The sequence below is a fragment of the Pinus tabuliformis genome, chromosome 4_1 (genome assembly GCF_031772625.1).
Source record: "Pinus tabuliformis cultivar Carrire ecotype Pingquan chromosome 4_1, CPIR1, whole genome shotgun sequence".
Lineage (NCBI taxonomy): Eukaryota > Viridiplantae > Streptophyta > Pinopsida > Pinales > Pinaceae > Pinus > Pinus tabuliformis.
The window spans coordinates 574,014,263-574,026,806 of NC_142303.1; the positions used below are offsets into that span (position 1 = coordinate 574,014,263).

A 12,544-nucleotide genomic window follows, 5' to 3' on the forward strand; every position below is an offset into this window, starting at 1 on the left:
CACAAGAACGAGAGAGATGACCACTGTTTTCTTTTCGATGCCATAGAAAATGGGAAAAAAGAGAGTACGAAAAGACAGACAATACACACAATAAAGTGTCGCGCTCAAGTGAAGTCAAGGAGCATTGGGATGGAGCTCTTGTCAGCAACCACGATTAGGTAAAAGCGTAAATGAATATGTCATATAACTTGTCCATAAAAGTTTTAAGAAGATAAGAAGTTGGATTCTGTTGAGCGTGTTATATTCCTTTTACGGTGAAGTCTACGAACGATTTATTGAACCGTGCATGGTGTGGAGGTTCCTTATGCCTTGTCTTTCCTTTTGCATCTGTTTTTTAAGCGGTTTTTAATGGTTTTACACATACAATTTTCTTTCATAGTGATTCATCTCATCATTTTGTAATTTTGATTAAGAAATTAAGATTAATAGAAATTTTTGAATACCTAAATATATATAATATTTCAAAAACTTCTCATTTTATAATTTTGATTAAGAAATTAAGATTAATAAAAATTTATAAATACCTAACTATATATAATATTTTATTTTTACACAATAAAATATATTGAAAAGTATTCAATATAAAATCCATCTATTTACAATAATTAACTACAATCTTAAAACCAAGATGAATAACTATAAATACCTAACTATATATAATATTTCAATATTGTAAAAATAAAATATATTGAAAAGTATTCAATATAAAATCCATCTATTTACAATAATTAACTACAATCTTAAAACCAAGATGAATAACTATGGATTTTTTTAGTGAAAAGCATTTTTTTTAAATCTAGAGTACTTCTCAATTTCATAAAGTATTAATTAAAAATACTAAAATATACTCTTATGGAGAACACTTTAAACTATAAAACAAAAATTATTGTAAAATCAAGATAAAGTGGACTTAAAATTATTAAAAAAAGTATGGAAACAAAGTTCACTGCATTAGCTATATTAGCAAATGCTTGGATGAAAGACTATCCCCAATCAATCAACATTTTATATTTTATTTTTAATCTTAAAAATTTGCTATAATGATTCAGATTATAAATTTTGTTGATTCAATTCCTTTTCGTATGTTCTAGTATTTTCTTCCCCTATCAAAAGGCATCAGTAATCTAGTGTAAGGATTAATCTAGTGTAAGGATTAGTAATTTTTCAATTACCTTATATAAAAACAGGTCCTCTTTCTTTTCTAAAATGAAGAAAAAATAACTCTATAATAATATCAACTTGATGGAGAGAAGAAAAAATAACTCTATAATAATATCAACTTCTAGTAACATATTTATTTTCTCTTACAAGGAGGATGTTGATTTTTGTTTGTGTAAACTGAAAAACAATTTTTTGATGCTGAGTAACTTTCCTTCTTAGCTCCAAATTAGCATAAATGCATCTACTCTTAAATGTAATAGACTGATGCATGTATTCTTTAGGTACATACGATAATTGGCTTTGAACACAATGACCATCTTCATAATGTTGTTCTCGAACTCTCTTACATATCCATGATTCATGATGACACTCATTTTCCACAACGATGATTCACTTAGAGTTTAACTTATGGCACATATACTTTGAAGAACTACACTGTCTCACTTAATGTTTAGCTCTTTAAGGTACATAGCTTGAAAAACAATGCTCTCTCTCAACTCCAATTTTGATTTTCTCTCTCTTCTTAAAAGCACAAGAAGGTACCATTGAAAGTCCTACAATATTTTGGAATGCAATCCTCTAATAAAAAACCCTTACAATACTTAATAAGTTTAACAAGGGCGGCTGCGACGCAGCGAGTCCCTGCATCAAGTTGACTTAGCGTCTCAAGGCATCGTTAACAGTGTGAAGACATGCAGGCGAGCGGCCAGGCAAGCAACTCTAGCTCTCAAACTCAAAAAGAGAGGCTGCAATTTTCCAGTTTTGTCTTAGAACAAAGAGAAATTTTCTTAATTTGCACGTTAAACTCCCTGCGAATGCAAAAAATAGCAAAAACTCTTGCTTGCAGAAACGAAGGGAACGGTTCAGCTTCATCTGCCATCTCCAGCAACTTCTTGAGCAATGATACCAACGGACATCTCCAGCAGCAACTTCTTGAATCAGTGAGAGTGGATTTTCCTGCGACACAAAAAAGCACCAAGCTCATAGTTAGACATTTTGAAAAATAATGCAGATACAGATCCTGTTAACGTTATATATTGAAAGTAATGACTGTGAGGGCTCTAAATCTTCATTAAGGATCCAGTGTGTATGCTTTATTTACTATTTTAAAATTTGTATTATTAATGTATACAGGAAAACCCCGGGACTAGTTTTACAGCGTAGTTTATGTTCTAGGCGAGTCTGGATTGAGAGCAATTCATGCAAAAAAAAGATGGTAGTCCTGTCTGTTATATTACAGGCATCACCGATTTTGGGGACTGTACAGTCTGTTGTTGTGATTACCAAGCTACTTAATGCGCCACCGCCACCGCCACCCTCTGTCGCATGATCAGAAAACGTTAAACTCCCCAAACCACATAGAGCACCAGTAAACCATATCTAGTTATGCTATTATGGCATTACATACGTATTTGCGCTTCAAACCCTTCATATTAAAAAAGAAACCGATGCATAAGAGAATGCGTATGAACATCTATGTACACTGAACACTGAAAATTTGTGATATTCAATAATGCAGGCAGCCAATTATTGCAATTGCATTTCTAACAAGATTTAGAAAGCCTGCACATGGAAGATTTCCTGTGAAAAATGTTCTTCAGAATAAAATAACTCTATGGCATGAATTCCCAACGACGATGTGGAAACAAGCTATTTGTGAAGTTTTAAAACAGTAATCCATATCTGTGAAATATATACAAGAAACCAAAACATTGAGATAAACCATGATTAGCCCAGTTGAAAGGGGAAGCTTTTTCTCAAAGAGTCCTCTCGTATTCAGAAATACTGGCAGATGCGCATTATTAGACAACCACGAGTCTACGAAAGACCTGTTATGGATACCTTGTATCATTTGTATATGTGTGGATACCTGAGGTGGGAAAAGAGATGGATGGCAGGTTGGTGAGAATTGAACTACATTTCAGCATCCCTCCAACAGCCAATAGGCCCTCGACAAACCCAGCAGCCTATCCCAGTAGCCTTGTCCATGTGATGGTTCATGTTTATGCTTATGGATTTATTTTTGTAAGTTGTAACTGATTATATATATGACTAGATATATCAATAACCTAACTAGGCTTGTTTGTATTTACGAGTTTGGTTCTGGTTCCGTTTTCTCTATGAAATATCATAGATCGATGAGACTTCTGATAATCTTTCATGCAATCTCTTATGTCTAGTTTGGATAAGGCACTTCTTGAATCGAGCCACATCACGCAAGGCAAGAGACGCCACGTCACAAAAGGAGGTCCCACCGTCCTGTGGGAGTGTCAAAGCAATAAGGCACCCACATGATTGTTTTTTCATGATGAACACAGCCACGTATCGCTCATGCAGAAGCATTTCATTCTTGTGAAGACGATGAGAAAATATGGTTTAGCCTCGACGCAGATTTTAAGCTTCGGGCTATCAATTTTATTTGCCAGCGTTCATGGACTTCCGTGGTAGAATCTACCGTGCTGGTGTATTGCATTTTCACGAGAGAGATTTGGCTCGAAGTTTGGTAGTATTTGTATCTGATGCTTCAGTACCAGAAGGGATGGAGGATTTACTCAGAAAGCGAGTAGCCAGACAAGGATTTTATTGCCTTCGCAAAGTCCGCGAGTGACCCATTTCAGTTCATGGCGCTGACTCTGTGTAACAGAAGAGTGGGTGCTATCAATAGCCTTCGTGAGTTGAATACCACCGCCAATAAGAAATTACTTCGATGATTACTTGTAAGATATTTTGTATTCTAGATGAATTGTAAAAGAGATTTTGGCTAGAATGCATTTAACCAGGCTGTGGAAATGGATGCAGTCATATCCACACAAGATTTTGACAGGGAGAAGATCCAAAATGCATACAATCAGACAGACCTCTGGTTTGGCCGGATTTCCCAAACGGGACGAAAGCAAATACGATGCTTTTGGCGCTGGACATAGTTCTACCAGTATCTCCGCTGGACAGGTATTTGGGGCTGGAATGAACAGTTGGTTACAAGAATTATATGGGTTTTCAGGTATGGCAGTTGGGAGAGATTTACTGAAGAAAAAAAAACCATGTGGTGGCCGTGATTGGGGATGGAGCCATGACAGCAGGACAAGCTTACGAGGCTATGAATAATTCGCAAGTTTCGCTGCCAACTGCCACACTAGACGGAGCTGCGCCGCCCGTAGGAGCACTTACCAGGGCTCTCACAAAGCTCCAGTCCAGCAAAAAACTTCGCAAACTCAGAGAAGCCGCCAAGGTAACATTTTACATATATTTGTCCTGAAAACAAGTGGAATTTTGTTTAGATTATCTGGGTTTATTGAATTTATTTTGATCTTAGATGTTAAGAATATTTTGGAATCAGATAGTTATAATTAAGGTTATTTATTCCACCTACCTCATGTATGTCTGATTGTGCAGCGTGCAGCTGGATAATGGTCTGCTCTTCTTGCAGGCTGAATTCGGTCTGAGATAATTCGTCCACCGCAAGCGGCAGCTTTTTCCACACCGTTGCAGACCTGCAATACAACAAAATAAAGCCCCACGAGCAAATTTGTGAAACATCCTTCTGTTACAGGGAATTGAACGCTAACACAGATCTATGCACAGAAGTCGTTACCTGCATTGACTGGAACGGATCTCCAGTTGCCAAGGCCGTGTTGCTCGATGTATGCCAGCAGCTTCTTGTCTTCTTCGGGAGTCCAGGGCCCTCTCTTCACTCCAGCTTTGTCGCAGCACGGTGCACGGCCCATGCTTCAAATTTAAAGAACTGAAAGAACAAAAAGAAGTTTCACAGTCCCGGAGCCTGGCAGCACAGCGGCGGGACTCGATCGTGTGCGGGAAGCAAGAGAAGCAGAACAGAATAGAGTGGCGAATGAGCAATGGAGTGGTGCGTGCATAGAATAAATAAGCGGCGACATCAAACTACACAGCTGCTGTCCATGTAGCACGCACAGCCCCTGCATGCACGGACACCTGCACACCTGCAGCACCAACACCTGTTAACATCAAAGCTCAGCATACCTTGCAACCAAAACAAAGCACCCGTTACCCGTTAGCATATCCTGCAAACGAATTAATGTTAACATTAATACCAAACCGTGACGGTTAACGATAATGAACAGGTCGCAAATTTCCGAAATAGCCTAAGTTTTGGCCTCTCCCGCCTCGGGAAGAGGCCAAATAAGATGGCAGTCCTTCGGCATCCTGGCGGGGAGGGCAGACAGCCTTGAAACTTTGATTTAACCTTGATATAACCGTCGTATAACAGAGAAGCAAAGGGGTGAAGTAATGCTAAGTAGGGGTCATATCGATTACTATAGTCCCTGCCGGATGCCAGATGGCAGGGACTAATAAATCACTCTTCAACCTGCAATAGTTTATAATGCATTGTTCTCAAATTGAAGTTTTTTCATAATAGATAATATTTTTAAGGCAATTGTATCGAATATTAAATAAAAGAGTTTATTTGTGTGTTGTCTAAAAATTTGAAAAATAATACATAATACTTTCTTTTATTTAACATTTATTTAACTAATTAAATTGTTCTTTACTACTCTGAACTAATAAAACGATGAGTTATTAAAATTCTAAAAACAATAAACCATAAATATGAATGCACGATCTATCATATTGCATATCACAAGTATGACAACGTTTTACGGCCAAACATTTAACATTTTGAACTAATATTATCTTTGGAATTTCGCATTAATACACAATGATATCTTTACTACAAATATATTTCTCATTTCCTAAATTTTAAAATGGACATTTCCTCTCACCTTGATATGAGGAAAAATAAAACGTCAAATTTTGTGATGGGTTAAAACATTGTGTTATAAGTATTTGATACGTGGAGAAAAAATGCCCAATACGATATGGCTAAAGAATCTATTAAACAATAAAAAACAACAATCCATTTACAGTAGTCACTATGATTAAAGGCAGGGACTAGTAAGAAATCGTGAAACCTTGACTTATAAAACAGGGGAACCACAAGTGAGGTAAGCTCAATTTTTTTAAGTAAATGTTTTATCAATTTCGACTGAATATACAATAATGTATTTATTTACTATTTTAACTTTTTTAGGTAAATGTTTTATCAATTTCGAATGAATATACAATAATATCTTTACCTACTATTTTAAAGAACAAATTTTGACAAACAAATTTCACTCTCTGGGATTTAGAATTACAAATTTTGATAATAAAAAATTCACTCTATGGAATTTAATCGCTGGAATTTGATTCTTCTCCATGTATAATATATTAGAAAATTACTCATCTCACTCAAACATATACGATCTAAAGTGATATTGTAATTTCTTTTATTTATACCTTTTTAAATATCATATATAATTTTATATTAAATAAAAAATATTAAATTGAGTAAATAAATACATAGTGATATATTATGCTTTGTGGAAGGCTATTTGGCTTTATTTTATATTTTTGAAATAAAATTATATATATATATATATATATATATATATATATATATATATATATGTTACTTTTTACATTTAATTATAAGTAATTAGTCTTTTCAAATATTTCAACCAATGCTCACCGTGGTAGAATAGATGGTGATAGGGTGTACAGTTAAGTCACTCTGTGACATGAAGGTCATAGGTTAGAAACTCCATGAGCAAAAATACAGTCATGTTAAGAGTTGGTGTGGCCCAAACCAAGTGCTATCTGTAGATATTTTTGACCACTTAGATATCCTTGAATTATGGTTTCTCAAACCACAAATCAAACTTCATGTAATCTGTGATGAACTCAAATTACTTAACAAACAGAAAAATATTTCACCAACTAAAATTTAAATTTAATTTAGAATATTCTCGTAAATATTACATTACAGGTTACATAACATCATAATAAAATCTAATAAATTCCACAAAAATTTCAAAGTAAACTACGTTTGTTCCCCGTATCCACTGAAAATCCATTTCTATACTTCTTACTGGCTAAAAAGTCCATTACTTTAATCAATAAAAAGAAAAAGTAAATATTATTATTTGATTTTAAATTCATAACAAGATGTATAAAATGTCATCGTTTATGACGCAAGGATTCCTCAGTCAATACGCGTGCTAGGATAATGATTATATCCACAACTTCAGAGAAAAAGGGATTTCCTCTGCACGTGGAGGCAAAACTTTTCACGTACATACGGGATTCGCCATGAAAAATTCTTCAGACAGATCTAATTTTTTCTACAGGGAAACTGTGAGTAACTAATTTACCGTTCTCCAATTCAAATCTGAGTATTTTCAGTACACGAAAATCAAAATTTCTGGAGAGAAATCTGATATAAATCTTGCAATCATTCACCCTTTGAAAGCTAATATTGCTTACTGTGGCCTATATGCCCGGGTCTGAGAAGCGCACAGCTCATTCACATCTCTTATTTCTTCTCCAATCTACAATACTCCTCTCTCATAGAAACTAAGCGCCTTAGATACATGGTTTCTGTGTTGGTATGCCTTGTTTTAGACTTGGCGCAGCTGTCGAGTGCCAGTTCTTTCACTGTGTGGGCACGGCCAGACTGTGAGGGCTACCAACTTGTTACAGCGGATGTGGGTGTTCTAACATCGATGCCAATCTGAAGGGAGGATACAAGTTCCTGTACGAAGGGAAGAGGGCTGTCTCTTACAACAGCCTCGACTACCAAGGGGTTGGCTGCACCTATTTTGGTGCACCCAGCGTTCATGATTGCAACCCTTTTGGTTGGCAGAGTTCTTTCATCGAGTGCTGAGCGGTGAATATTTAGTACGGGAGGTAGGTGTTGTTACCCACGGAAATTAGTAATTGACTTAAAAAGTGCAAAGAGAGAGGGGTTTATAGGATTGTTAAATTATGATAATTTCAAAGATATATGTACATTTGAATTTAACATGTCAATATTATTGGCTTTTTCATAGGAGAATACAACACTATTTAATTAAAAAAAAAATGAGAAATGCAATCTCAACCCATTAATTCATTAACTTGACAATGTCAATAGATAATTATAAAAATGAATGAATAGAAAGTTAAGCTAGCCAATAAAATTGTTAACTGTTTCATTTTAAAATATACTTTTACTTATTCATTCGTGAATTTAATTTATATAATTTAAAAAAAATAAAAAAATGTCATTTTGAATTATCATCTCACATTCATGAAGTTTCTAAAAAATATATTTTAACTTCAATATTATTTAAACTTCTAAAAAAAATATTTCAACTTTAATAATATCTTAGGTGAGTTCTAATGTTTGTTTGTTTATTTTTTATTTTTTATACATAGCTATTAATTTGGCATGTTAATGTTAACATCAATCTCCGAAGAACTTGAATTTTGGCGAGTCTCAGAAGCTCTCATGCTTTAATGAATCTAAAGCAAATTTGAAGAGAAATAAAATTATAAAGATTTCAGATTTCGAAAGAATTAGATCTGAAAAAAACGAGTAAATTAGTTACAATAAAAAACCATTGTAACAATCTGAAATTACCGTTCTTATTTGAACACCAAATTTTATTGCCCAATCTAAATCAACTTATATTATTTTGTATTAATGGAGAAAATGGTTACATAGTTGTAACGTTCTCTCTAGTTTAGGATTAGTTCCTAGAGTTTAGGGGTTTGGTTGCAACTTCCTAATTCTTAGTGTTGTACTTAAATGATGTAATCTTTCATTGATGTGTAATAGAGTGTACGAGAGTGATCTCTCTGTTCTGAGTGTAGTCTCGAGGTGCAGGCCTCACCTGTGAGCTACATCTCCTTCTTTTTCAATTCTGTTCACATTTTATCTGATCTATTGTTTCTCCAAAATCTCATGAATGATCAATATTTCGGAAAGGCTCCTGGGAAACTAAATGAGAAGATAATTTTAGAAGTTACATCTACACCGTTCAGTGATCTCATATTTTTTGTTACATCTACACCGTTCAATGATCTCATATTTTTTAGTAACATCTACGCCGTTGAGTGATCTCATATTTTTTAAGTTTAATTAATTACATTGATGATTAGAGACTGATTTTGTGTTTAGATATATTATTTTATTTTTTTTCACTTAGGGGTTAGTTTAGTTTTAATGTTGGATAGAGAAATAATTTGGGCACGAATGTAAAGCTCTATGAATTTGAATCTCTCTCACTAATTTAGTTTTCCAAAAATATTCATCTTCAACTTCTCCATGTGAGGGATTGTGCCAACTCCATAAATTTTGGGGGATTGTGTGAACTACACGAACTTGGGACAATTTGGATGTTCTTGGATAATTTAATTTTTCAAAATCCTTGCATCTTTAAAAATATAAAAATTATACTGAAGTATGGTTTCAAATTAAGATACTTTTCATTTTACCATTCAAATATTGAAGTTAAATTTACCAAGCATATCTAAAATATAAGATTATTCATTCAAATTTCTCATCTTAATGTTAAGATTGATTTAGATTGTAAACATCTTTTATAATATAAAAATTCAACATTCTTAAATTCGAAAATATGTAGTTCCAAACTAAAAATACGAAAACTTTTTAATATTTTCCCAAACTGTAAAATAAAAACCTCAGGGAAAATAAAAACCTCACACCATTTAACTTGTATCTAGAAATCATAGATACAAATATGTATATGTTAGAATTAATAGAGATTAGGTGATTATTGTTACATAGTTATGATTGTGGTTTTCTTGGTTATTAAGTTCCTATCATTCAAGGATTTGATTTACTATCCCTAAAAAAGTGTATATATTTATTATTGGAGTTTAATGTGAAGCCTGTGTAGCGTATTTGCTTGTAGGAGCTCCTGGTGATCCACACCTGTGAGCTCCTCTTGTGTTGTTTGCCAATTCATGTCTTCCATGTGCAACTGTTGACATGGTATCAGAGCTGCAGGAAGGAGAGGCCTGTACACTAAGTTGAGGAACGTGACATCGTTGCGTGGAGACTGAAGAGTAATCACGCTGATACTCTTGGAGACTACGCTCATTTTTTATTTCCTGCATAAGATTCTGGTGTACATCAACGACTAGTCGCGAATCAAAGGTGAAAAGCAGCGATGATTGTTTTGTTGGCTGCGTGTGCCTGGAATCTGCATGGAAAACGGTGGTGCATGAGTTTGGTTGATCACGAATTGTGTCGTTGATTGTTGTTTGAAGAAGCTGTTGTAGAGAGCGTTGTTGGGCCATAAACAAATTTGTATGGTAGTGAAGAGGTAGAGGCCCATGGGAGACCCAGCACTGTATGGCAGTTGTCACTCGTCCACAAGCCTATCATCACATTTGGTGCAGTATTGGAATATTTTTTTTGCATCAATTTCCCAGAAGTAACAGGTAGTGGCTTTGATCTTCCGGCTTTTAATTTCCAAAGCCTTGGAAGCTTTTGAAAAGCGCCTTAGTGTAATCGCTGCTGAGTTGACACATTGTTGGTGTCTAACCATAGTTGTGGATGACAAGGAGGAACCCACCAGAGATGATCTGAAGGGGGAACATGTAAGGCCATTGCTTTGTGTGGAGAAGCCTGTGTTTAAGGAGGCTGAGTCAACCATTGTAAAAATTGGCAATACAGAAGCTGAAGTCGAACTGGTGTGGATCGAGTGAGTGAGAGCATGGAGGCCTGGTGCACACGAGGCACTGCGATTTCAACGACAATCAAAATTGTAAAGTGGTGTTTGTTTGCTACCTCCGTGAGGTGATGCTGGTTTGCCACATCGTATCATAGCTCTCAACATTTGGTTTGTTGTTCCTCCTCCTCCCCACGGTGGTGCAGAAATAATCATCACTCAAACAATTAAAAAAAAAAATTAATTGAAGTTTTTTTAAGCTTTAATTAAAAAAAAATGGAATTCTTTTATTGAAGGGATTATTACCTGATATTGAGGGTTGTAAAGTTCTTTTTTAAAAGGGAGATCTGGGTTTCTTTAAATTACTGAAGATTTTTATTCATTCAAGATGAATAATCAAATTGTTGAAGCTTATCTCAATGAGAGTAATAAGCTTGATAATTCCAATTACACAAATTGGAAATTTAAGCTCCAGACTTTGCTTGAGGGACAGAATGCCTATGGCATTGCCACCGGTGATGAGGTCAAGCTGACTACTGCAACTAATGGATCGAATACAACAATTCAAGACTCGGAGAAAAGGGAGAAGAATGCGAAGGTTCTTCTTAATTTATCAGTGAAAGATTGCATCATCCCTCACATTCGAGATTTCAAGACAACAAATGACATTTGGACGATTCTCAAATAGACGTACGAGATCAAGAACACCAGTCGAACTTTGTACATTGGGAAGAAGATTCTCTCAATCAAGATGGAGGAGAATGAGTCTGTTTCTTCATTCATATCCCAGATAAAGGAAGTTAAAGATAAACTAACTGATATCAGTCAGACCGTGGCAAATGATGATCTGGTGATGATTACTGTGAATGACATGATGGATGATTATCAGATGTTTATAATGGGAATGAATACAAGAGAAAAGCCTCCAGGCTTTGAAGAGCTCACTGGGATTTTGCTATAAGAAGAGGAAAGGAGGTTGTCTCTCAAACCTCAAAATCCAGATCTTGCATTGATGACCAAGTTCAAGCCGAAGAGGAAAGCAGTGGCTGATCACAGGAAAGGCAGTGCATTAAGGAAAAGGACACCACAAGGTATGGCCTCGTATAAACATGACTCTACTCCTAAATGCTTTTATTGTGGTGAGAAAGGCCATATTGCTAAATCTTTCCATAAGAAAAAGGCAAATGGGGAGAGGTACAAGTAGAGAAGACATGCAGGTCATTTGGCTGATGCAGAGGCAGATCAGAATCAGGATGTCAGATTGTTTATGGCTGAGGCTGAGACTGCTTCAGCTACTAAGGTGGATAAATTAGATATTTGGTTCGTAGATTCTTGAACCTCCTCACATATGACAGGTAAAAAGCAATGGTTTAGAAATTTTCGAGAATCCAACACTGGAGTAAAAGTATACCTTGGAGAAAATAGAGGGTATGAGATCAAGGGACATGGAGATGTCCTTGTTACTCTGCTTGATGGAAATATCAGGAATATATTTGATGTGTGGTACGTTCCTGGTATTAAGAAGAACCTGATTTCTCTATCCAAGATTACAGATCAGGATCTCAAGGTAGAATTCTTTAAGTCTCATTGTATTATTAAAGACTTGTTTGACCAGATGAAGCCTATTGCTACAGGTATTCACATAGGAGGACTCTACAAACTGGATGTGAAGAGTACACCACAGCAAGCATTGATGTCATTGGATAAGTCTGCTGAAAATTTGTGGCACCAATGATTTGGGCACATCAATTTCAGTGACCTTCTTCTGTTGCAGAACAAAGGTATGGTAGATGGTCTTCCTGTTTTGAAAAAGTTGCATATTGATTGTGAAGCATGTGCATTCAGTA

The 12,544-nt window shown here is 35.3% G+C and overlaps 1 protein-coding gene across 1 annotated transcript; it reads right to left on the minus strand.

The window, feature by feature from the left end:
* Positions 1-2,077: 2,077 nt before the first annotated feature.
* On the minus strand, positions 2,078-5,110 carry LOC149177206 (transcription factor MYB106-like). Its single transcript, XM_089423339.1, has 4 exons — positions 4,754-5,110; positions 4,532-4,652; positions 4,330-4,413; positions 2,078-2,118 (listed from the first exon to the last, which is right to left on the minus strand). Exons 1-3 carry the CDS (start codon positions 4,884-4,886, stop codon positions 4,374-4,376), a joined length of 294 nt encoding a protein of 97 aa, XP_089279465.1. The 5' UTR covers positions 4,887-5,110; the 3' UTR covers positions 2,078-2,118; positions 4,330-4,373.
* Between the last annotated feature and the right edge of the window lie 7,434 nt (positions 5,111-12,544).

Excerpts from the sequence above, each read along its gene's own strand:
- LOC149177206 (XM_089423339.1), bottom strand. The coding sequence starts at position 4,886 with ATGGGCCGTGCACCGTGCTGCGACAAAGCTGGAGTGAAGAGAGGGCCC. Across the intron at positions 4,653-4,753 it reads ATCCGTTCCAGTCAATGCAG|GTCTGCAACGGTGTGGAAAA; the intron begins GTAACGACTTCT and ends GTTGTATTGCAG. Across the intron at positions 4,414-4,531 it reads CACAATCAGACATACATGAG|GACAAATATATGTAAAATGT; the intron begins GTAGGTGGAATA and ends ACTTGTTTTCAG.